Source organism: Chaetodon auriga, chromosome 1 (assembly GCF_051107435.1).
Source record: "Chaetodon auriga isolate fChaAug3 chromosome 1, fChaAug3.hap1, whole genome shotgun sequence".
Classification (NCBI taxonomy): Eukaryota; Metazoa; Chordata; class Actinopteri; order Chaetodontiformes; family Chaetodontidae; genus Chaetodon; species Chaetodon auriga.
The window spans coordinates 7,688,463-7,713,547 of NC_135074.1; the positions used below are offsets into that span (position 1 = coordinate 7,688,463).

A 25,085-nucleotide genomic window follows, 5' to 3' on the forward strand; every position below is an offset into this window, starting at 1 on the left:
GTGGCTGTGTTTCAGATGGTTTTAGGGATGGCAAAGTCGGTCTGTTGGTTGGTCCACCACTTTTTGGTCCAGATGGAAAAAGCTCAACAGCCATTGGAAAGCCTTGAAAGTTTGTGCCGGCATTCATCTTCCGCCTGGGGGGATGAATCCTTCTGACTTTGGTGATCTCCTGACTTTTTCTCCAGCGTCACCATGAGGTTGACATTTGTGGTTTTGAGCCAAATGTCTCAACAGTTATTGGATAGATTATCACGAAATTTGGTACAAACATTCATGTCCGCCTCTGGATGAATTGTAATGACGTTGGTAATGTCTCGCCTGGCAACATTAAAATTTGTCCAGTATTTTGGTTCTTGATGAAATACCTGCGTCACTCATGACATTTCTATCACCTTCAGTTCCACTTTGTGTTTTATGGCTGCAGGCTGCGGATTCTGACAGGTAGGCTAAACATCATCTGGTGAAACATAGTCCTGGTTGTTTAGTGATGCAGGTGTTTGGTGGAAGAACAGCGAATGTGATTCTGGCATATTGAATATGAAAACTGATATTTCAGTGGTGTGAAAACCTCCTCACAGTGACAGTGAGATCTGGTGAATATCATCATAGAGCTGATGATAATAGTCAGGCAGAAAAGGGGTTATTAAAAACAAAAATAGTATATTTAATGTATTTACAATAAACATACAATCATGTAATCTTTTCCAAAAAATATACAGAACATAAAGCTTTTAAATATAAATTCGTATAATTTAAAGAAAAGAGAAAACAAATCAAAGAAGCAATAGAGCATATCTAAAAATCTTCAGTGATGCTTTGAAAATATAGGTGATATTTTCCTATTTCAATTCCCTTTTCTTTTCAAAGGTACTCTGCAAAGGGCCATGAAATTCACATGATGAATACCACCCACGACATAGGCAAACACATCACTCTAAAACCGTCACTAACATGGTTAGCACATGGTTTCACTTTAATCAAAGGCAACATGCTGCCTAAAGGCTCAAACCAAAGGATTATCTATCTGCATATGAAGAGTTTGCTTCCAAAATAACATCCATCATTTACAAAAACTGACTATCCGTAGGAAATAATTAATCACAACAAAAACAACTGATGGACCTATTTACAAGATAACTGTCCATTGTTTCTTGAATGATAAACCTCAGGACTTTTTGCCCATAAAATGTCGTATTTTGGCAGTAAACTCTTCATATGTCAATACTTCTGTCACTAAAGATCCGCTATAAAAGTCAATCTGCTGTAACCACAAGGCAAGGTCATCAAAAAAGAATAATGAGAAAAATAGGATGTAAAAAAAACATTTACGCTCCAAAGTTATTTTCTCATCACAAGGCAAAACAGTCCTGTCGCCGCAGGTGAATACAAGGTCAAGCAAGCGCTGTCACAGTTGCCAGCGCGTTAGACAGACCTAGATTATGTTGGCTTCTTCTTCGCGATATTACAGTGCACAGGTTGATATGGCACAACATAGGCTCCCATCAGAAAGTCTCAGAGTAGAGCTTAATATCCAGGCACAGGTGCAGGACTGCTATCAGTGAAGTTTGGCTGTTTTTTCTACGGTCAACCTTATCTACTGTACAATGTCAGGCTATAGCTTAACATTGGTGCCACTTTTTTTCAAGCAAAGAATTGTTTTTATTTGGACCAAAGCAACAAACAGTTATCAGCTTTGCCACTGATGGAAAGAGAGATTCATCTAAATTAGACAATACCTTCACTAGTAGAAAAGTCCTACATATTAACAGTTATTACATCCTAAATTATATTGTTTTCTAGACCCATATACAATATTTTATAGGCATATGTTTTTGGGAAACTTTTGTATGATATGGTGAAAGTAAGTAGAGGGATATCACAGAAAGGCTACATACAGCTGGAGGATCTGCTCTGAGCTCCAGCGTGGTGAGACAAAGTTCTCTGCAGGACATTACAGAACACGTCTATGGTGTCACTTTGGCACTTGTATGGCACTATTATATACAGAGGAGTCAGCACTATGACACACTGGACGTTACAGTTATCAAAGACAGCGCCACCTGCCTGGGGTTGCTGAGGAGGAGATGGCGGCCAGCTGGTAATGTTAGTTAACACCCCCCTTCCCTGGTTAGAGGCTTCCTTTTCCATTGTTTGTACATCTCAGCATAATGTCCAGCTGTCCTGAATGTCCTGCTGGGAGCCGATCCTCCCATCAGACATGGTCAAATTTGAAGCGTGGAAACTGATTCAAACACTAAATCAGTGCCCAAAAATTCTTCCATTTTAAGAATTTAAGTCTCACTGTGGTGCTAAAAATCTGTACTTATACTCTTGTAGTTCACATCATCCAAGCAGACCTTTGTTTAGTTCAGTCTGGCCTGGTTTGGCATGGCTCTGTGTTGAATGTAGGTCCATTGTTGATCTCCAACATTATCTATCATCTGTTTTCCTCCATTTGATATAATCTTCTTTTATTCTTTTTTTATGATGCTAAAGCATCATGAATGTATAGTTTGAGTCTTATACTATTATTTCATTAAAGTGCTAAACTAAATACATCATAGTGTGGATCCAAAATAATTTACATCATTTGCAAAAAAATGACCCATAAAACATGAGTGGCAGCATAAAATGAAAGTGAATCATGGAGCTTTGAAGGTGGCTTTGACTATCTTAAAAGAACAGTTTTGGAACTATGTTTGCTTTCTAGCCAATAGTTACACAAGAAGACTGATACCATTCTCATTTCTGTACGGTGCATATGGAGCTACAACTAGCGGCTGGTTAGCTTAATTTAGCACAAAGGCAGAAATCAGGGGAAAGCAGCTATCCTGGCACCGGTAACAAAATCCATCTATGAGTTCCTCTAAAGCTAACCTGTCAGCCAGGCTGACTGTTTCCCCCGTCCGTCCAGGCTTTAAGCTAACCAGCTGCTGGCTCTCATATTAACTCATCATTAACTGACATGAGATTGGTATCAATCTTCTCATCTAACTCATGGCAAGAAAGTGAACCATTTTATTGTCCAAAACATTGAACTGCTCCTTTAATGCCCACCTCCAAACATCAAAGGGATTAAACATTTTGGAAATGAAATATACTGTAATGGTGAGTGACTGGACAAAGGTCCATATTTTTGATGCAAAACATATTAAATACTTACAAAGTAAGCCAGGAAAAACAATATATTCTCTATATAAACTGGATATGTCAGAAATAAGAATCCCATAGAATTCCTTAAAAAACTGAAACCATCTGTGTTTAAACAATCACTGCAGTGTGAGTGATTATGAGTCTGCTGAGGTTTGCTAAAAATGGTCAACATCACAATGCAGTATGCATTATAAAGCTTTTCCATGGTCTAAAATAGAATTTGGAGGCCATTCGAGTTAAATGTGTCTTTAACCATTACCATGGCCACCAAACCACAGAGTCTGTGCAGCTTAGTGATATTTCTTTTTTATTATTGCATGCGTTACCAGCATGCTTTTAAATAAACTAATTCCGGCTGGACACTGTGCGTCATGCTATGCTGTGTCTGCTGACAGCTAGCCCACCACAATCATCATGTTTCACTGGCTTGACTTGGCGTTCTACTTAAATGCTTTCACACTCTCACTCTGTCCACTCACGTGAGCTTTGCTGCTGTTACTGATTCTGTTAATGAAGGCCTCCTCCCCCAAAGCCTCCACCTGCTTTGGCCCTACTACACACATGTACCCTGGAGATTCGTATTTGTGATGTTCCCTGCTTGTTATTTAACATGTTGCTATGTATTCCATGCATTACTGCTGCAGGGGGCGTCCCCAAGAGTGGAATTAAACCACCATGTTTCGATTTGCCATTGACATGATTGTTCCTGGCAGAACTACAATGGTGGTACAGTCAAATCAGTGGTAAGAGAGACAGTCATGTAACTGAAGTGTCACAGGTTCAGTTACTGAATCAGCTCATGTGTGTCTTCTCCAACCATTCATAGGTGGGCCACCTATGTGCCAACTTCTATATCCTCTATTGTAGTCTGTCGCTTTTGGTAAGATCATCAGCTAAACACCTACAAGGACATTTTTTACAAGTTTGCTTTTGGGAGTTGCACCTAATTTTCTCTAATTGTCAAAGAGAAAAAGACTGAACATCAACAAAATGGTGTGAAGTTAAAAGAAAAAACATTCTGTGGCTCTGAAACAGAAAATCAGTCTCAGAATCTCATCCAGCATTCATAAGAAAACTCCACACAATGACACTGTAAAGGGATAATTATTACATACAGGCTCAACACTGCTCTACCTTCAACAAAGGTGCTAAAATGCCCTCTAGAACAAGAACAGGCAAATTACACTGAAAGCTATTGAGAAAGACTCCACACATGGAGGAACAGTGACCTCTACTCTGACTGGTAGCGCAAAATGAAAAACAAAACCAGTTTTTGTTACAGGAAGATACTGAACAATAAACTTACCAGTGTGACTTATTTTTAAAACTACACTTCCCATTCATTTAGCATTGCTTCCTGTATCTGGGTTTGGGCCACTGGAGTTACGATGAAAGAAAAGTGCAGCTATTGTATAATGGGTTAGAGATAAATTTGTTTGATTTGCGGGTAGAGGGTTCTTCTGGTCTTTTGTTTTTTGCCTATACTTCTATCGTATATTTATATATTCACTCTCTCCTGTCCTCTGACCTCAGAGGCTTTTACGACTTAAGCAGGAAACAGGGCTGCCAGGAGTCGTGACCACTCTGGTGTTGATTTCTTTAATCTTTATTCTTAATTACTGGGATTATGCCTGTTCTCAGGCCTGTTTTCCTACATGTTTGGTCTCTGTATTCAATGCATTTCTGTTTTTTCCTATTGATTGTGTCAAACTTAATGTCTTTAAATCAAACTGATTGAAGCAAGTCTGTTAACAAGTCTGTAGGTGGGTTGTCTAGAAGTTTCGACTCTCTGTTCTATTTATCTGAAAAAGTGCTCCAACCATGATCTTAAATATGCATCATCATGTTACCTGTCATTCTTTGCTTCTGACATCTGGACCTGAGAAGAACTTCCTTCTTGAGGAAAATAAACTGTGTAATAAAGCTAATTAATGAGCAAAATTTCAGACTTCTCAAAGAACTCTGGCCTCATACTAAATCTAAAGCTAATATAATGGCAATATGAAATAAACTGTAAAAGAAACTGCAGTGTTTGGAGCACTGCACAAAATCAAGTGTGGGAAAATGAAATTGAACTAAAGAAGATAGTAGTATGACACATTAGCTGCAACATCCCTGGTGCACATGTGGTTGGGGACATTTGTTGCATGTCAGTCCTCCTTTCTTTCCAGATGTTTGCTGTCAGTCTCTTTTCTGCTGTGGAATTAAGGGGCAAAAATGCCATAAATTACCAAAAGTTGGGTTAAGTTGGCTTATGATATTGTGTATACCAGATCATCTGTATGTCAAAGACAAAAATAAATGCAGTGTGGATATAGAGCATTTTGGGGGACTCTCTTCATTTTTATCATTATGTCTGATGTTTGGGTGAGAAGGAGATAAGACCCTTACTGAGAATGTTCTTCCAAACGGATACGACACCAAAGAAATTTTACACGTCAGATCAGTTGCACATTAACAGCTTCAGCTACAGTCCCAGTGCAGACCACCACTATAAAACTGACTCCATGTTGTCACACATCTCGTGGTCTTCCAGGTTGTATATGAACTTTGTCCTGTTGGCTGGGTTCTGGGTGATCTCTTTGCCCAAATTGTCCAGAGTCACATTGGAGGCAAAGAGTTCGGTGGGTGTGAGGTAACCCTCGCTGTTCTTGATGTATTTCCTGTAGTTCTTTCTCAAACACTGCCACGTGGTGGTGTACAGGAGGAAGGCTGACGACTTGAGCACAATGGCGATGCTGACATACAGATGCCTGTAGGCCACGTTGTCATAAAGCATGCAGGCTCCCTTCTCGCCACACACAGTGCTCCAGAACAGACAGGTGGAGTCGATGCCCATGCCGAAGATCAGAGGAGGGGGGATGAAGCCTGGAGCAGGAGCAGATTGTGGACAGAGAGCAGTTCAAGTGGTCAAAAAGCATACCAGTTTGAGTTCAGGTTTCCTTCTTATCCGCACAGACAGGGCGATGAAGTTCATTTCAACCAAGGTGAAAAATTGCTCTGACATTTACGAACCTGATTCAAAAACAGTTGGGACACTTTGCAAAAGATGAAAAAAACAGAATGTGAAAATTTGCTAATCCTTTTTTGGCATGTACTCAATTAAAAACAGCACAAAAGCAATATATTCAATGTTTGACCTCATCGACTTGAGTGATTTTTGTAAATATCTGCTTATTCTGAATTTGATGCAGCAACATGTTTCAAACAAGTTGGGACAGAAACAACAAAAGTCTGTGAAAGTAGCGGAATGCTCTGAAAACACCTGTTTGGAACATTCCACAGGTAAACACATGCTTTCCACAACATCCCAACTTTTTGGAACTAGGGCTGTAGATCAGAGCAAAACGAGAAACAATGGACATGACATGAACACGACAGACGGGACAAACACGGCAGTGTGAGGCTTTGAACAGAATGTGAACAATACAAATGAGGAACCAAGCCTTGTTTTTCTGTGGATATTAATGCATGGCAGGAAGGTATACAAAGCATATTGGTTACCTATCAGTCTCAGCAGCAGGAACAGAACTCCAAGTGCATACGATTTAAGCTCTGGACTCACAGTTCTGGAAGCAAAGACAGAAGTGGAAAGACTCAGTTGTGGCAAGTAGCCATTTGTGGTTGAGAGGAGAGAGCACAAGTTTCATTCACTGTCTGGTCAAGCAAGCTGTTTCCTTTCTCATGATAAGCTAAGCTAACTGGAAGCTGTGTGTAATTTTGTATGTACCATAAATACACATGAGAATGGCATCAATATTCTAATTGGTAAGAAGGGAAATAAGAGGATTTTCTGAAATGGCAAACCATTTTTTAAAAAAAAACTGAATAAGAGTATGAATGTAGAGTGATATTCACATGTATTTTCTCATCTGTCTGTTCTGTACCCTACAATATTCTTTGACACTATATATAACATAATGTGTCAGTGTTTGTACCAGAGATGACTAAAGTGGCCCTGACTCCATCAGAATGCCTTTGATCAACCACACATGCCACCAGCTCCCTCTTGTGGCCAGTCTATGTATAGCAGCAGGTCTCCATACCTGATAAGGATGATGACAGAGGGTGTCTGGGCCATGGCTCCGATCATGCTGCATACACAGATAACACACAGGAAGGTGAGGAAGGCCTGCTGACAGCCTGGACTGGGACACTTCCCTGGTAAAGCCACTGCATCTTCACTGTTGCTGGCTATACACGTGCAGCTGGTCAGGTTCTGACACAAAGACAAGAAATGAGATTGAAATGTTGTTATTCCACTGCGGATACGGATATCTGAAGCACCACTGTAGGCATGGCTTGTATGTATGTATGTTTCTTGTGCCCATCATTTAGTTTGTGCTCTTCAGTGTTAAAGGCAGTCATGATCCAGCTCGTTTCAGCCAGTGTTGACTTCTTCACTCACTGGTTTGGTGCAGCCAGCGAAGCAGGCTGAGAGGTAGGTGACTCCATTGGATCCACAGACAGGGCTCACTGACGCTGTGTAGCAGTTACAGTTATTGATGCACGGTGACTCAGGTCGCTGCGAGGACTGCAGTGTCCTGTGGTGGAGGTCAAAGGTCATGTTAGAGAGTAAATATACCGTACTGTATCTACGATGTTCACATCAAACGGGAATATCCACAGGAACAATTTGACAATCAAAGTTAAGTTTTTCTGCAGACTTGCTTTTTCTCACTTCTCTATCATTTTGAGCCTGCATGGACATTAATTCATTCATATTTCTGACCGCTGTCAAATGCAGGACACCAGAGTTACAACATGCTTTAAAGTTTCAGGCCACAGAGTGCAGAGCAGAAGCTCTTTTCTGCTCTCTGAGATTCAGCGCAGAATGATCACAGTAAACACTGAGCATGCCTCGGCCCACTGTCTGTCATCTGAGACATCATATTAAAGATACTTGAAAATACTCCTCATTCACATCAATAGGTGTCCCTGCTTACTCGTTGCTGTAGGCGACCGTCACCCCGGCGACAGGTCCCGTGTCACAGCCCAGGAAGAGAAAAGAGACGTAGCAGGCAGTGGACACCAGGTTGACCAGCATGGCCATGCGGACAGCGCCCAGAGCTGACAGGTTCAGCTTCTTCACCAGCAGGCCCCCAAGGAAGATACCCAGACAGGCACAGGGGATGGCCGTCATTCCTGGGGAGGAAAAGACAGGGGTGTAAAATGTTTCCCAACAGTTTTTACTGGCATCTTCCTTTGCAGAGGCTTCTCACGTCATTATAGTTCTTTTTTTTCATAACATCATCCTGCCACTCCTGCCCTGATTGTAAAACCCTTTGGGAACAAATAATGTTTGCCCTCCACTCAGATGAGATTATGAGCCACCTACCTAGCAGCTGATTGGCTGAGGAAGTGGTAAGGTTGAACTGCTGCTCCAGGTATTTTCCCAGGAAGGCAGCAAAGCCAGCAACCACAGCGATCTCCATGCAGGCTGCCAGCGTGATGCAGCTGAACACCGGATTAGAGAGAAGGTGCCTGGTTACCCGGGGGATTACTGGGTCAGAGGAGAAGAAAACAGAGAAAAAGAGGACACAATAAGAAGTAGAACAGGTAGCAAGACAGGGATAAAAAGAGAAAAAAAATGATAATTTCTGAGATTTTTCATTAACAATCAAATCTTATGTTATATTTTGAAGTTCTCCACTTCTCTTCAGCCCTTTTTTTCTTAGCATCTCCTCCTGTCTGTGCTTCTACTTACCCCTCAGATGCTCACAAACAGAGAGTCCGCTGTTCATATCAAAGCCATGAATGGCCCCGTTGGGTTTAGAGCCCTGGTACTCCAGGGTCAGGGAAGAAGGCAGCATGGCCTGCTCACTCTCCCCTCCACCATCCATGTCCTGCTCATCCAGCGCCTGGGGGAAGCCGAACATGAAGAGGGCCGACAGGAAGAGTAAGGCACCGCAGAGGAGGAAGCCGCCCCACCAAGCCCCGATCCAGCGAGGGTCATCTGGGGTGATGTCCAGCTTACCTGGACAGGATGGAGGGGAATTGAACTCAATGGATGAATGTTGAAAGATGTTGTAAGCTGAAATTTCAGATCAATCTGAAGAAACGGTTCCCAGGAGAAGTAAGAAATAAATTCTGCCTGTTTCTGTTGTGGTATATTATTATGGCATGTTATTATGGCTCATTTTCCCAGTAGGGTCAATGTAAATAAACTATTGCAACACTTGCAAAATGAATAACATTCAAGAATGTATGTTAAGAAGTGAGTACTCACTGGTGTCGATGAAGACAGCATCAACATAGACTTTGGTACAGACAGAACCTAAGATGAAGCCACAGGCTGGGCCAAACACTAATGTTGAAAACAAAATACCTGCAAGACAGACAGAGAGGAAAAAGAAAGCATAAAGTAATCAGTCAGTTAAATGAAGCAGCAGCAGAAAAAATATCTTTAATGTTATCAAATCAACTTTTGGAGTGTTTTCATTTAGATAACTTTGGCTTCACTTAATTGAACAGAATACTTAAAAAATAAAATCAAAAATCTACTGTGTCCATGAACCAAAAAAGCATTTTACCAAATCTGTCAGCAGAGGGCAGCATTGTATCGATTATTCAGCGTCTATCACTAAGGCCCGTCTATTCTGTTGTTGAATGTATTATACGGCTGCAAAGGAAATATTCGAGGAAAAATTAGAGGTATGCTATGTAGGAATTGTCAGTTACTGCTGGAGAACAAACAGTTATCAGCACTGTGTCAACCATTTTCATAGCTTCTTCCTGGTCACGTGCTGCTTTCGTTTGACAGCTGGTCACTACACTTATATAAAGTCCCAGTCTCACCTGCAGGCTCTAATTGTGTGGAGGCTGCACACCCACTGCCCAAAGACTGCAGCCCAGAAATGTCCCAAGCACAGCGAAATAAAAACAAATGAGAAAATACAGGCAGGGCAGGGTCTCTGCAGATAAATACACTGCCACACACTTCCTGTGGGTCATAAGTCATGATTGAGAGGGATTACTTTTGTATGAGTCTATAAATTATTTTTTAGGAAAATCCTGCATTGCATACCTTCAAATATTGAATTCATTAAATTTCATCAGAAGTCTCCCTCTGACTGTGTAATTGATCTAAGACTAGATTATCCAGCAGAATTATAAATAATCAAGCAGGAAATGGGTTCTTAGTGTAAGAGCAGTGGGGAACCATTGATTCAGTAGCTCTGGTTTACTTTCTCTTGAAAGCAAAGCTGCCCTGTTTAAGCCCAGAGGCTGAGAGGCTTCCAGTCAGCAACAGCAGACTGTGCAGCACTGTGTGTGTGTGTGTGTGTGTGTGTGTGTGTGTGTGTGTGTGTGTGTGTGTGTGTGTGTGTGTGTGTGTGTGGCAGTGAAACTCAGCTATCCATGCTGGTGGCACGTGGAACAATAGGAGCGAGCTCCAGTAGCCTGACTGCTAATAACCGAGCCCTGAGCAGAGAGGGCTGCTCCCCACTGATAGAACGAGCCAGTCAATTTTTCTGTGAGGGATGTAATGATTATCGCCAGTGACAAATGTGAGGGAGGAGCAGCTGGCTTTATTTTTCATTGTGTTATCAATGCATTTCTAAAGAAAAATCAAAGAAAGAAGTCAGAAAGAAACATTTTTACAACCAGCCTTAATGATTTAACCAGCGACCTTCTTGCTGTGAGGCACGTGCACTACCTGCTGCGCCACCGTGCCGCACAAAAATATATTTCATCCATAATTATCTTTAAGCATTTCTGGGTATTTTCATTCCCTTATAAGGAATACACAGTAGAGATGACAAGAAATGAGGGACATGGTGATTCATGATCAGCACCTTGAATACCCAGGCCAGCATGGACACCCATCCATATCTTTTTTTTCACAGATTTTGGGCCTTACAATCAAATATTTATCTTTTGTAAGTCTGTACAAAATTCCTTTGCAATTCAGTGCAGAGATGTTCCAGTCTGGAACAAAGACGTAGAACGACCGCCTGCCATTGACACACCTGTGACCACAGACTCTGGTACACTCTGACCAATAGTTACCCTCTCTCTCTCTCTCTCTCTCTCTCTCTCTCTCTCTCTCACTCTGACTTCCTCTGTCAGCTATGCATTATGTTCATTTCAGCAGAGTCACTGATGCCAGCAGGTCTGAGGTCAGGTGACAGCGGTCTGCGGTTACAACAGGGCCAGTTCAACAGCCAACCAATGAACAACCTCGCATCTCCAACTCTGCCTTCCACTAGGATCCAATCACAGACAAGCACAGGACAACACAACTAATCCATAATGTATGTGATGCAGGGAGTGCACACACACACACACACACACACACACACACACACACACACACACACACACACAAGCATGGCAGTGAACAAGTGGAAAATGTCTTTACTATGTCGTGTATGCATGGAAATAAAGTTAGATTCTGGATTGGCCTTCAAAGTGACACAGCTGATGACAACAGCAGCAATAAACATGATGATGGACAATTACCAGTAAGCTTTGTTATGCCATGAGAAAAGACAGCTCATAATCCTTCAGCAACAGCTGCTGGACACCCATCAGGAGAAGCATTCAGGACTCAACAGTTGGTACACTGAAGGCCCATTCCTGGGAGACCCGAGGGAGGGCTCATGGCTCATGGCAGTAGAATAATGTACGAAGAGTGAGGGACTGGAGCTGTGACCATACAGTTAAACTTTTATTACTGTGTGGCAGCAATGTTGAACTATAACAATTCATGTCAACAGAAGTGATGTTTACTGAAATAATAAATGGCAGAGGGCTTGGGAGCTTGATTTTGTCTTAAAATTATGATTACGTTTAAAAAAAAAATCAAAGTATGACTTCAAGGCATATTAATTTAAACTGATCTTGTACTGAAATTAAAGTTGCTGCACTGTATTTTCACACATTTTGAAAACAACAACCATTGTAACAACGCTGGAACACATTTTCAAATACATTCATTATAAAAATCAACACCAGTGCGCTTTTTTTTTTTTCTCCTAAATAATTGGCTTAATGTTTGATTGCTCATTAGAGACCGAATGTAAATCCCTCTGATTTTATTGCCTTTCCAATGATTGCAGTTCTGCCTCGGTGTAGCCGTGGATGAAAGCTGCAGATGCTTTCAGTGTCTTAGTTGATCTACAGTGTAGCACCACCTGTCAATAGGTTGATGGAACATGCAATCATTGGAATAAGGCACAGGGAACGGGTCACAAGTGTAAAACTGGTCTTTGAGAATAATCATCCTGAGAAAGCTTATTTAGTAGCGATGATGCTATTAATAATAGAATGCAGATAGTGTGCATTTTTTTAAGAATAAAAATATGGCATTAAGTCCATCATTAAACAACTCTCATCTAGCCAGTGCGACACATTTTAAGGATTTGACTCTACTCTGTTTCCATGTTTCCTTTAAAGACTATCTCTATTAGTTACAATATATTCTGTCAGTCATCTTTAGAAGTTGTCTTATTTTGGAACCAAACGTTTGGGTTGGGATTGCAGACAGGATGAGCTAAATGCCACGTTTGCGCTGCTGTACCCTGAGACACAGAGGCTGTGGACAATTAAATAGATTTATGTACTGTATATTTTTTGTCCACAATGATTTCTAGCTCAAATCAAGAGAGCCAGTATATCACAGGAAAAATCTATAACAAAAGGTAAGTGCAAAAGGGCAAAGAAGACTGTTGGTTGACATGAGGGAATTAGATCTGACGGCCATCTCAGAGGCACACTGCTGGCCGTCTGAGCAGTAAATGCTTCACCCAGGAGATGCTGTGCACACTAAAATATTTCCAGAGATCCTTAATGGATTTCTATTGTTTCTATGCAAAAACCAGACTGCTGTGCTGAGCACTGTGACAATGAACACATACACACACACACACACACACGACCAGCTAGAGAGAAAGGTCAAGCTACAGTAATACAATCCTGCTGGACAACACACTAATAGAAGATGAGTTTATTTTCTCCTATATGCTTATTCCATATTCCTTTGGCATCTTAGCACGGAGACAGGCTGTGTATGCCAAAGTAACTTTGCCTCACATGAACCTAGATGACTGAGAGTAACTGTAAGAAAAATGTATAATTCACATACAGACACTCTGGGAGGGCTTGGAGCTTTAGAGGGGACTTTAGAGGGTATCCATGTAAAGTGCAAGGCTCTGGCAGCTTGTTTGACCCAGCCATTTGGAAAAGGCAGGTGGAGACACTCCACTTAAGCCGAGAGCTTGGAGAGGATTTGACAGCTCCTTCTCTTCTCTGTGAGATTGTATAGTTAGGTGAGTTTGATACAAAGCATATAATCGGATTTGTTCCTTAAATATTAGTTTTACTATAAAATATTAAATGTGCTGAATATATTACTTTTAATGTCAAAATTCTAATGGTGCTACTACATCACAAAGCACAGTGATGTCAAGATGTCATATGATATTATACACACACGATAAAAGAAAGATAGAAATAATAAAGAAATAATAATAATATGAATAATAATATAAATATACTGTATAATGCGATCATATCCAACATCAACACGAATTACAGCTCAGATATATCACAGTTAAATCAACACCTCGTACACACACTGCTGAAAACAATTTCAATTCAGTTTTCACATTATATTTTTTATTTTATTTGATCAGTTTGATTTTCTATACATTTTATTTCACAGCGTGACAGTCTAAATGCTGGAATATTTTGTCAAAGCCATCTTGGAGGCTAAAATATATTCTGGTAAATTCTTTATTTACTTACTACTTTAATTTGCTGAATTTTCCTCCTGGGTATCAACAGTGTTTCAAGTTATCTTACTTAATTTATTCATTGGCCTAAAAGTAGTTAGGCTTAAATATACTCAGTCTAAAATACTACAAAGAGTCTACAAAATCCAACCATGTCATGTTTCTAATTATAGAATGTACAGAAAACCCCCCACTGAGCTGAAACCCCCAAATTCCTGGAAAAAACACTGAGGACAGCCCTGATTCTGATGAATATGGGATTTTATTTTACTAAAGACTCAGTATGTATTTAAAGCCAGGAATGTAAAGGAGGGCAGCTCAGTTCTTTTGGAGTAATAATGCAAAACTGTAGTCACTTGGTCATTTCATTGTTCATATTCTTACATTGGTCTAATAAAACCGGACATGATGTAACTCAGGCCTAACTCGATGGTAAGGCCAGTCCCCTCTCCAGTGTTCTCTACCAAGCTGTAATGAATGCAGCAGAGGCAAGGTCACACTGTATGAGACAGGGCTCCTCTACCTGGTCACACTGCCAGCACATGAATAATTTCTCACTCAGACTCACATTATGACACTGTTCAATCACTGGCACTTTGTATCTTGGCAAAGGTGCTCATAAAAGGTGCACATATAAAACAGCCTGTGCTGGTCTGGACAGTGTGTGCTGAGTCAGCGTTCATACCTTCCTCTACTGTCCTACAGTGGAAGAGTAATAACTCCGCTGGAGTAAAAATATTTTGCTGCAGTGGACTCCCAACTTGCAGCCTCATAGCGCTTCATTATACGCATTACAGCGATGAATAGATGCTAAGATATGAAGCAGGACCTGGCGGCTGCAGAGCTGGGCCTCGCAGGCTCCGACTGCTCTTATGCTTTAAGATGCTGTTATGTACGATAGGTTACTGTACTCTGCGCTCATGTACTGTAATATATTTTTATTGTTGCTTCTATTTAGCACTCTGCTGCAGACCTTCAACCTTCCTGTTGTCCAGCCTAGTCTGAGGGTACTTCTGTGCACTGATATAATAATGGGAAGGTCTAAATGGGATGTGCTGAAAAGCAAGTCAAGTGTGAGTTTGTCAAATATTTCTACAACTGGACAAACCTCCTTTAAACCTGTATTAGAAAAAGCTTGATGATTAGTCTGATGAAGTAGTAATAACAGCTACTGGCTCTGTGACGCTGCACTTTAATGCCAAAGTTAGCATGGTAGCATCCTCACAGTGAATGCTCACCACCTTAATTAAGCATGTTCATTATTGGTTGGAATACCATGAAATTTGTTCCACATCATAGTGTCCAGAGCATGAACGCTGATGACCTTGGTGAGTCCCTGAATTATCCTGTGGCATCACCATAAGGTTGTGATTTGTGGTTATGATAAAATGCCTTAAATGTATTGGATGGACCATGAAAGCAGGCTTCAGGTTCTGCACACAATGTGTTTCAATAACTCTGGTGATCCTCTAACTTTGATGTAAAGTTATCATTAGATCAAAATTGTAATTTGTCCCATACTTAAGCATATAAACAAACCTACAACCTCAGCTTACTCTGTGCAAAGTGCTGGTTAGCAAATGTTTGCATGCTATCCTAATAAACTAAGATGGTGAACAATGTAAATATTATTGCTGCTATACATCAGCAACATTGTCTTTGTACTCATGTTAGCATGCTGACTTTAGCATTTAGCTCAAAGCACTGCGGTGTCTGAGTAACAGATCCCACTCTTTATTGCTTATGCTGCAGTGCTTCGCTGCTGCATTAATATAATTCTTTTAATCTATTTTTGTTTTCCTTTCAACTGCCAGAAGGCACAATGATCTGATGGCCAGTTAATTCAAAAAACAGTCTCTGGTTCTTCTTACCAGCCTGCTGCCTGATGTGTTGGTCACATTGACACACAGGGAGGAAAGAACACACACACACACACACACACACACACACACACACACACTGTACTGGACACCATGTGAAAACCTTTTTGAGGACCAACAGACCGCAGTACTGACACAGAACAGATACAGGACAGGTGCATGCTGGGGGATTTGAGCCATGACAAGTGGGAAGTGTCCTCAATCTCTCATGCAAGCAGTATTGATCCATGTGGGGGTGAAAATGTGGCCACAACAGAGCAGCCTCAATCATCTGGTTTGTTAGCCAGCCTGTGGAGAGCCGCTGCTTTAATATTTAATCATATGGTTAAATGTTTGCTAAACAACTCCTAACTGCTGCTCTGTCTCACTGCATTATTCAGGAGTTTTCTTGCAATGTTACAGTTTCTTCATACATCAAGTTCGTCAAACAATGCCTCCGCCTAGAGCCTGGGAACGGGAAGCAGCAGAAACACTACTAAGAAGCCCACAGCACATATGTACTGTATATGGACTGCACTCCATGCAATTACAGAGCCACAACAGAAAAGCCAGCAGTCACACTGTGGGAGGTAACCATGGCAATCAATACGCCTGGATTGTCAAAAAAACAGAGAACAGAGAGGGGGTGGTGCCGTGAAAGGAATAATAGACGATCTAATAAGTGTCAAAGAAGCTTGGGGGGTGTTGTGAAAGAAACAGTTCCTTATGGACTGGCAATGGCCGCGGTGCACTGAGCCAGGACATAGAACAGTGGCCATGATGCCAAATCAGTCAAGATTCAAAATGCAATATATGCAAATTAAAACCCACTGACAGTCAGTGAAGAGGAAGAAAGAGCAATGAATGGTGGCACTTTTTTAAGGTTGCAGTTAACAGACGTCCTTGTCTGACTGGCTGGACTGTCAGATCCAGTCCATCACAGGGTAACATAAACACAATCAGATTCACGCTTACAGGCTGCTCTGACTGTGAAGGTCCAACTGAAATCATAGATAGTCATTCCAGTTTGCTGTCAAATATCATGCCAGACCACTAAACAAAGTTTGAATATTTTGGCAATATTAGTCATGATTTGGTGAATTGCCATGGAACATTTTGTAAGCCTCCAGACGTTAATGATCCCGAGACGATGAATCCTACCGACCTATGATTCCTTCACTTTTCCTCTTGCATCATCATTAGGTTGACACTTGTGTCTCGACCACTGTTGGACAATTTGCCATTAAATTAGGTTCAGATATCCATGTTCCTCTCTGGATGAATTCTAATAAATGTTGTGATGTGCACCATAATAAGGTTGAAATTTCAGTTTGTCCAGTACTAAATACCTGCAAAATGAATGACATTCCCAACAACTTTGTATTTAGCGCTAATTAGCAAATAGTAGCGTGCAATGCACTTCACTATCATGCTGAACAGGCTAGGCTAAACATCACGCTGGCAAAACATGAGCATGCTAGCATGCTGATGTTAACATTGAATACAGGCTAAGAGAGCTGCTAACACAGCTGGAGTGTCTTAGTCTTGCTTTAACGTTAATTTAATTTCAATATAGCAGATTTTTTTTCCCTCAAAAGAGAGCAGGATGTGTATCTATACACACACACACGCACACAAACACACACACACATGCACACAGATATATACATATATATATACTGTATATATATAAAACATGCAATTAATTTTTATTTGATTTGATTTAATTTTTGTAGGATGATAAATGTGTAGTTGTGCTAACGGGTTATCACATTATAACAAAGCAATGTAGGATAAGCACATCATATTCACTCATAGTTCCTTTAAATTTTCTGAAATAGCAAAGAAATATCAAGTGTAATGTCTAACATTGGGCATCTGGTATGAGCTGGCCTCCAGCCAAACAGGGGGTAGGGTGGGTTGTTGGGTGCTCTGCTAGCCTTGTTTGCCCTCCTTCCTCTCCTCCATCCTCCCTCCCTCATCTCCTCCACTCTGAACGCTGCTGGCAGAGACTGTACAGATCAAAGCATGCACAGAACAAACCGCAGGCCTTCTCACCCTGCAAGAGGTCTGCACTGAAACGCAAGCAGGGTCAACACAACTAGCCAAGGACTAGCAGAGAAGCCTCTGAGGAGGAGTAACTAGCCACACGGTAGCCAACAGTATTGACTTTCATTTTCTTTTAGTGCCTTTGTTGTTCCCATAGGGGCAGGCTGATGAATCCACAAGAAGAGGAGCGTAAGGACAGCACAAGAACTCTTACAGAAAATCAGCTAACTACACCTGTGCTTTGACTTATTGCTGCTTCAGCTCTTTAAGTTTTAATGCACTGGAGATTTTACTGGTCTACATTATCAAACAATAAATGAATGTCTGTAAAATTTGCAATTGAGAGAGGAGATGTACCAAAATGGAATTTGAGGGTCAATGACAATGACAGAACATACTGTTCAAACAAAAAATAACATTATTCTTGCATTCGTAAAAATAAGAACAAGACCATAAAGAATAACTTTTTAGATTGACCAGTGTATTTTCCCACTGTCAGTATTTGTATTATAAATAAACTGTAGCACAGCTGCACGGTCCATGCAGTCACAGAAGAAGCAGAGCTTTTGTGAGAAAAGGCTCCATATTATCAGATTTAATTACCGGCTGAAATTGTATTATCAAAACAATTACAAAACCCATTTTTATATTTCTGTTTCTTTTCCAGAGATAATGGGAATGTCTGTCTTTTTTCCCTCATGTCCTCTGTCTCATTCTCCTCATCTCCCCAGATGGAGCTCTGCTGCTAGCAGGACGCTGAGCGGTGAGAAGAACAGGGACGCACACACTGTAGCCTCAGTGCCTGTCTCTGTACTGTTGCCTTGGCAACTTTGGCAGACAAGCTGTAATGTGTGTTATGTCGACCTCTTGGTTCCTGCTGTTAGTATAACTGCAGTTCTCTGCTGCTGGTCGCTCAACATTTGCTGAAGTTGGGAATAAAGTGCTTCGTCAAGGGCGCTTATGTCAGAGAAGACAGGGTGAGACCCACAGTATCCCTGTCAGGCACGACAAAACAGGAAACACTGGATCTTAAATCATTAGTCAGTAATCTTCTGTCCACAGGACTGCTTCTCTAACCTTAAACACATAAATCTGTCGTGACACCCATGTCCCCGAAAATCCACGAATATCGACAAATGAGCTTTTTCAAATGAACAGTGAGCTGGGAGACAATTTGGGTGCTATAACAAAATCAAGGACTGTACCATTAAGAGTTTTATTCATTGCTGCATTGTACCCATGGCACAAATTAGCCACTAAAAATTTAGCAGCACGACACCATTCAGAAAAGAACGGCAGAGCACACAATAGCAAAGTATTGATGGATTCATGCAGCCCCTCACACATTACTAACATGTTTACCAGCTGGGATATTTTCATCCACTGGCCAAACTCATTATCTGGGTAGGACAAAAAAAGGTCAATACTGTACAGCACAGTATCACAGAAACCTCTCTCACCTCCTAAATCCTATGCATACAGTAAAAGCAGAGAATCAAACTGTTCTAAATCATGGAATAAAACTGATGATAACACATAACGTGTGTAGATGGAGATGTTCGTGTGCACTGCAGTGACATCAAGACACATTAATGTTTGTTTACTGTAGCTATTAAAAATATTCTGATTTCTATCTGGACACAAAGTTATACACGAACCTCAGTCTATGAATCAGATTTACTAAACATGACAATGGCAAAAGGACACACACACACACACACACACACACACACACACACACACACACACACACACACACACACACACACACACGCAAGCAGTGCATGACACACATTAGGTCTTGATGTGGGCCAGAGAAGAGAAGAGGACAGGCTAAGCAGAAAGAGTGGATTACTCTTACAGGCTTCCAGGGCACCAACACTACTGACCAAAATGGCCACTCTGTCACTCTCATGAGACCAGGCTGGTTACTTTGCATCATTTCAATCATCCTTCCTTCTGTCAACAAGGTTCAGTTGAAGTAATTTTCAATAATTCAATAGTTATAAAGGAATTTGTCATATCAATCATCTGTGTCTTCCATTTGTGGTTTGTTTAAAACAAACTGAGGAAAATTTGATAAGATGGCATGAGAATCATAAAGGCCATTTAGAGAAAATCCACACACAGATGTCAAATAACTGGCTGCTCTGACTGACAAGTGATCTCTGGGAAGTGGACTGTGGTAGCACCACACAATTTAGCAGTTATTTTAGCGAATACAGACATACAGATTATATTCTGTTTGGATTAAGATAATAATCCACACTGATATATATATATGTATACTATTCCTTCTCCTCCAACACCTTTGGAGCTGGATTCAGAATCCGATTGAGGAGCACATCAGAAGCAGAGTGCTTGTTGGCATGAAGGCTTAGTCATGGTCAATGCTGGTATATAAAGAGTTGTATGACTATAATCTTATATGTTATGATACCTCTAATGATCTGTGGAATACTCTGGGGTCTCTTTCCATTTACTGTCATTTGAATGTGACCACGGTTGGATACATCGCACCTTCACTTTAGCTAAAGCCTAAAACTTGCCTTGATTCTTGCTCGCAATTAATTTCACTTAGCATAAAAATTGGAAAGGGGCAAATAAACCCGACCAGCACCTCTAAATTCTACTATTCAACACGTTACATCTAGTTTGTTCAATTCTGCACATAAACAGAAATGTAAAAATGCCAAGTTGGGGTTTTACTGGGAGTTACGCATAGACTGTATTAGACATGGACATAGTCTCCATGACGTCCACAGTATTTTTCTGAAGAGCCCTTGTGAAGCTCTGCGACAGTGCCTGACAAAGTCCCGGCTAATCCAAAAATGGGCAAAGAGGTGGAGCGTGGGTGGAGCTGAGGCAGCTGAATGAACCCTGGTTGCTGAAACCTCACAGCTAGCTGTCACTCAAAGCGGCCATGCCCATAATTATGCATAATTTTCAACTGTAATATAATTTAAATGAGTTTGTTGTATAAAATTCACCTCCATACGGTCGTCATGAATGGGGACAATAGCTATAGAGACCAAAACTGCTTTTTGTATCAAGCTGTGAACATTATCTGCGGTAAAGTTGGTATTTTAATATGGGGTTTATTGGGATTGACTTGCTTTTGGAAGCAGCCTAAAGTGGCCATTTGATGATCTGCAGTTTTTGGCACTTTTACAGCTGTGGAGGTTCGTGCTTTGAGTAACGCGTGAGGCTACAGCTAGCTGTTTTTCCTGCTTCTAATCTTTATGCTAATTCATTCTAATGCTAATTCATTCTAATCTTAACCGTGTTTCGAAAAATGTGGAACTGTTCCTTGAAATACATCACTTAGCAATTGTGTCACTACTTTATGACATCATGAAATAAGATTACAGACAAAAAGCTTTTGATTTTCTCACTGATGCATCAGCATGTGCCATAAACACAGACATGACAATCAGCTTATGTTTTTGTTCACAGCAGCTCAGTGCTACTCACCTATATACAGCGAGGAGTCCTTCCTGTGGACATGGTCATCGATGTAGGACACTCCCAGAGGCTGGACAGGTGTGGCTCCGATGCCCAGCAGAACTTGGGCTCCAATTAGCAGAAGGTACATCATGTTGGTGTTGGCTCTGTTGCCACATTTTAACCCAGAGTCTCGGTTCTCTGACCTGGAGATGTTAGAGCAGACGTCCCTGCCGTCCTCAGCGTGCCACGAGTCCCCAGCCTCATACTCATACTGATGAGTCAGGAACTCAGGCAGGGCTGACAGCAATGCCCCCAACGCCATGACGATCCCGCCACAGCCAATCAGGCGGGGTCTGTGGGCCTTGGCGCCAAAGTAGCTGACAAACAGGATGAGGGCCAGGTTGCCGATTTCAAAGCTGCTGGCAATGACGCCCACATCGGCACTCTGGAGGTTGAAGCGTCTCTCCAGAGTGGTCAAAACACTTACCTGGGAGAGAGAGAGAGAGAGAGAGAGAGAGAGAGAGAGAGAGAGAGAGCAAGTGTTAAAAAGTGTTTTTACAACTAGCAGCTATTTAGGACTGCCAGTGACATCATAGCCAACCTATAGCCCATAGCCCTTAATTTATTCAGCAATTAATACTGTATAGTTCCTACACCATTGATTGCTATACCAACCTGTCATCAGTCTAAATTCTGTGCATTTTCCATTCCATTTAAATGTTTGTGTCAAATAATAATGTAGGCCATTCAGCTTCAGGTGTTATTCAGTAAAGGCAGGCAGGAAACAGCCATCTGCCGCTCGAACCAACGACAGCAACCTGTTAATGACACACAGTAGCTGAGGTGGGCTGCTTCCATCATCTTCATCCCCACACTCCTCCTCCTCCTACACCCAAAACAAGCCTGAGGCTAGCCTGACGCCGACCTGGGAAAAGGGATATGTGCATGTGTGCAGCTTGAGGCAAGAAACCTCATGCAGATGTTCTAATTATCGAACGGACACAAACACATCGTACCAGCTGTGCTCTGAGTGTGTGTGGAAGTGACAGACTGGCTCCTTGCATCAAATGTGTGGTGAATCATCTACAGGACTGACGATAAAAAGGCTGGTCAGGAGTCATTTTAAACTTATAATGACTCATTCACATCAAGCCTCAAGACTTCTTGATGCAATTCCAGACAAAAAGGAGAACGAGACCATGACTATGCAAGTGAAATCAGGCGGATCATCTACGCTATCCATTCATCTTTTGTCTGTATTACTTGTCTTGTTTTATCCTGTCACACCACACTCCGTTGCAAAGTAAAAACATTTCTTGTTGTCTTGTTTATCACCAAGTAGGGCTGCAACTACCCAATATTTTCATATCACACATGTATGATATCAGCATATCAGTAAACTGTTTTTATGTTGATCAACTAATCGATTAATTTGCTAAACACTCCAGGTTTTTCTGCCTTGTCTTTGTAAAAAATAATGTGCAACTGGAAAAAGAGGAGGAAAATCACCGCACACCATAACCAAAACAAGTGACTGAATTAAATGAAATTAAATTACAGTGACAGAGAATAAAAGATGATGACAACGATATATTGTACAAGAGAGGATAGGCAGTGCTTCTACAGTGCTTTTGTCTGCAGCAGGATTTGCTAATGGTGCACTTTTGGTTTGGGATGTTATTTTAAAGCAGGTCGTTGCACTGCAGTCTTCAATGTAAACACTAATCCACTTTAAATTTGTGACTGGTGCAAAACCCATTAAAATCAACCCAGTGGTGTTTCTGCAAGCTGCCGTCTTCACCACACAAGTGGCAAGTTCTTGCAGCTTTTTCTTAAAAAGGCCTGCGTTTCAACATCTCTTCTGGAAAATGTGCCCGTGTACAGTGTGACTGGATCCTGGAGATGAGCTCATGTTGATGCAGAGTCTATTCATACCAATTAGGCCTTTTGTTGTTTTCCTCATCGAAAACCAGCAAGTAAACGCTGCATTAAAATTAAGGCCAGAGTGGAGCTGCTGACCTTTGACGTTGCCCCTTTTTAAAATGCCTTCCTGGAAAATGTTGATATGATGGTGAATGAAGATGTGTCTCTCCATCTTTACTGTAATGACTCACAATCAAAAGGAGAGGCTCCTTTGTTAACTAAGTGTTCTGTCCCTTATGAAGAATACAATGAAGCCCAACATACACGTGCAATTATTTATAGTATCAAGACTGTGCTGTCACCTATCAGGGGAATTGGCTTCAACTGCTGTGGTTGGCTTGGGCCACAGCATTCATAGCTATCAGCTCTCCCGTTACACTTCAGAATTGATTTATCACATATCTTTAGCACTGAGCGTTTTCAACATGAATGATGTTAAAGAAGATGCTTTAATTTCCATCTCTGCATCACTGACTGTCCATGAAATCTTACATATCTTATTTTCTTTTGGCTCCTAAAGTCATTTAGCCATCTGCTCATCGACTGAACACAGCTTATCTCTTCTGCTGACACCAATCTAATCATATTAGTGTATCATACTAGCGCATTATGGTGGTCAACCTGTGACTGGAAATGTGCAAATGAGTAAAGAATATCAGGAAGCCTTTCCGTAGTGACAATAAAAGCTACTGTCGCTTCTGTTGTGGTGATCACGTCATCTCCTAGGCCTATATTTTCCAGTGTCAAAGGCCTCCCGCATCGCATACGGGTGCAAAGGAGCAGGCAGGCTGGATGAAGCCCCTGACCAGAGTTTCGTAACCTGCTCCCCAACAGACCATCCACGTACGCATGTTCAATTCTCCAACAGCAACGTGGAGCCTACGGCCGCCGTGACGCGCTTTGTATCATGCAGGTGGTGCATAGGCCTGATGGATAATACGCAGCAAGTCATCAATCAGTGAAAGCGCCGCGTCCCATGGCTGCTGGAGAATGTGATTATTCTAATGTGATCAGAATGATATGATTATTAACCGCATCAGCTGAAGCACCGCATCGTTCCTCACTGTCTGCTGCGCCAGGGTGAAGGGCGCTGCGCTAACCCGATGTTACCTGAGATAGACAGAGATACGACGTTCCTTCAGACCGACACTGTGTCCATGGTGGCCGCTCTGTACAAACTCACCAGATAGGCGCCCACGGTGCCCTGTGCCAACATGAGCGCACATTCCGACACCAGGAAAATCTTAATGTTGGAAAAACACGAGGTCTTCTTCTGGTTGTCATCCTGCTCCGGGTCGTCGGTGCTGCTCCGCTCTGTGCAGATCTGGTTTTTAACCTGCATCCTTCGGCTCAGGCTCCGGTCGGCTTGGACGGCATGAAACTGAACGGGTCCGGTCCGGCGGAGAGCATCTGGTTATAATGACGAGCTGCACTGCAGAAGAGGTGCGAATTTTTTTGTCAATAGTCCGCCTTGGCTGGAAAATACAGCGAGAAATACTGCTGTCCACTCAGCATTACGCACAGTCCGTCTGCGACCTCTCTTCCCTGCCTGCCCAGCCAGTGCGTATCGGCTACATCATATTTAAATACGTAGGCTGCGCATATATGTATGACGGCTTCTGATACCCGACGTAGAACTACAGGACGATGTTTCTCCACATCCGGGATGTTACATCTCCACCCAGGACCGGTACCGACTGGATTTGGTTTCTCAGCCCTGTTCCGAGCCGCAGCTCTGCGTCCTTCAGGCGGTGTTATGATGCTCCTCCTCCTCCCATCCATGGACCAAAGCACGGCGAGGGCGGTGTAATCTCTCTATCTGTGTGTGTCTCTGTGTACCTCCCCCTTCTGTCAACGTGTTTCCCCACATCATCATTTTACCTGTGCAGACTTTCAGCTAAATCATCGCCACAAAGAA

The 25,085-nt window shown here is 41.8% G+C and overlaps 1 protein-coding gene across 1 annotated transcript; it reads right to left on the reverse strand.

Annotated features, from left to right (window-relative positions):
- Positions 1–640: 640 nt before the first annotated feature.
- LOC143326225 (solute carrier organic anion transporter family member 3A1-like) lies at positions 641–24,975 on the reverse strand. The gene is made up of 10 exons (XM_076739811.1): positions 24,351–24,975; positions 21,272–21,731; positions 9,383–9,481; positions 8,861–9,130; positions 8,492–8,656; positions 8,100–8,298; positions 7,562–7,697; positions 7,200–7,372; positions 6,658–6,722; positions 641–6,021 (listed from the first exon to the last, which is right to left on the reverse strand). The coding sequence occupies exons 1-10, from the start codon at positions 24,507–24,509 to the stop codon at positions 5,645–5,647; spliced, it is 2,103 nt and encodes a 700-aa protein (XP_076595926.1). The 5' UTR covers positions 24,510–24,975; the 3' UTR covers positions 641–5,644.
- Positions 24,976–25,085: the final 110 nt, after the last annotated feature.

Excerpts from the sequence above, each read along its gene's own strand:
- LOC143326225 (XM_076739811.1), bottom strand. The coding sequence starts at position 24,509 with ATGCAGGTTAAAAACCAGATCTGCACAGAGCGGAGCAGCACCGACGAC. Across the intron at positions 21,732-24,350 it reads GCACCGTGGGCGCCTATCTG|GTAAGTGTTTTGACCACTCT; the intron begins GTGAGTTTGTAC and ends TCTCTCTCCCAG. Across the intron at positions 8,299-8,491 it reads CTCAGCCAATCAGCTGCTAG|GAATGACGGCCATCCCCTGT; the intron begins GTAGGTGGCTCA and ends TTTCCTCCCCAG.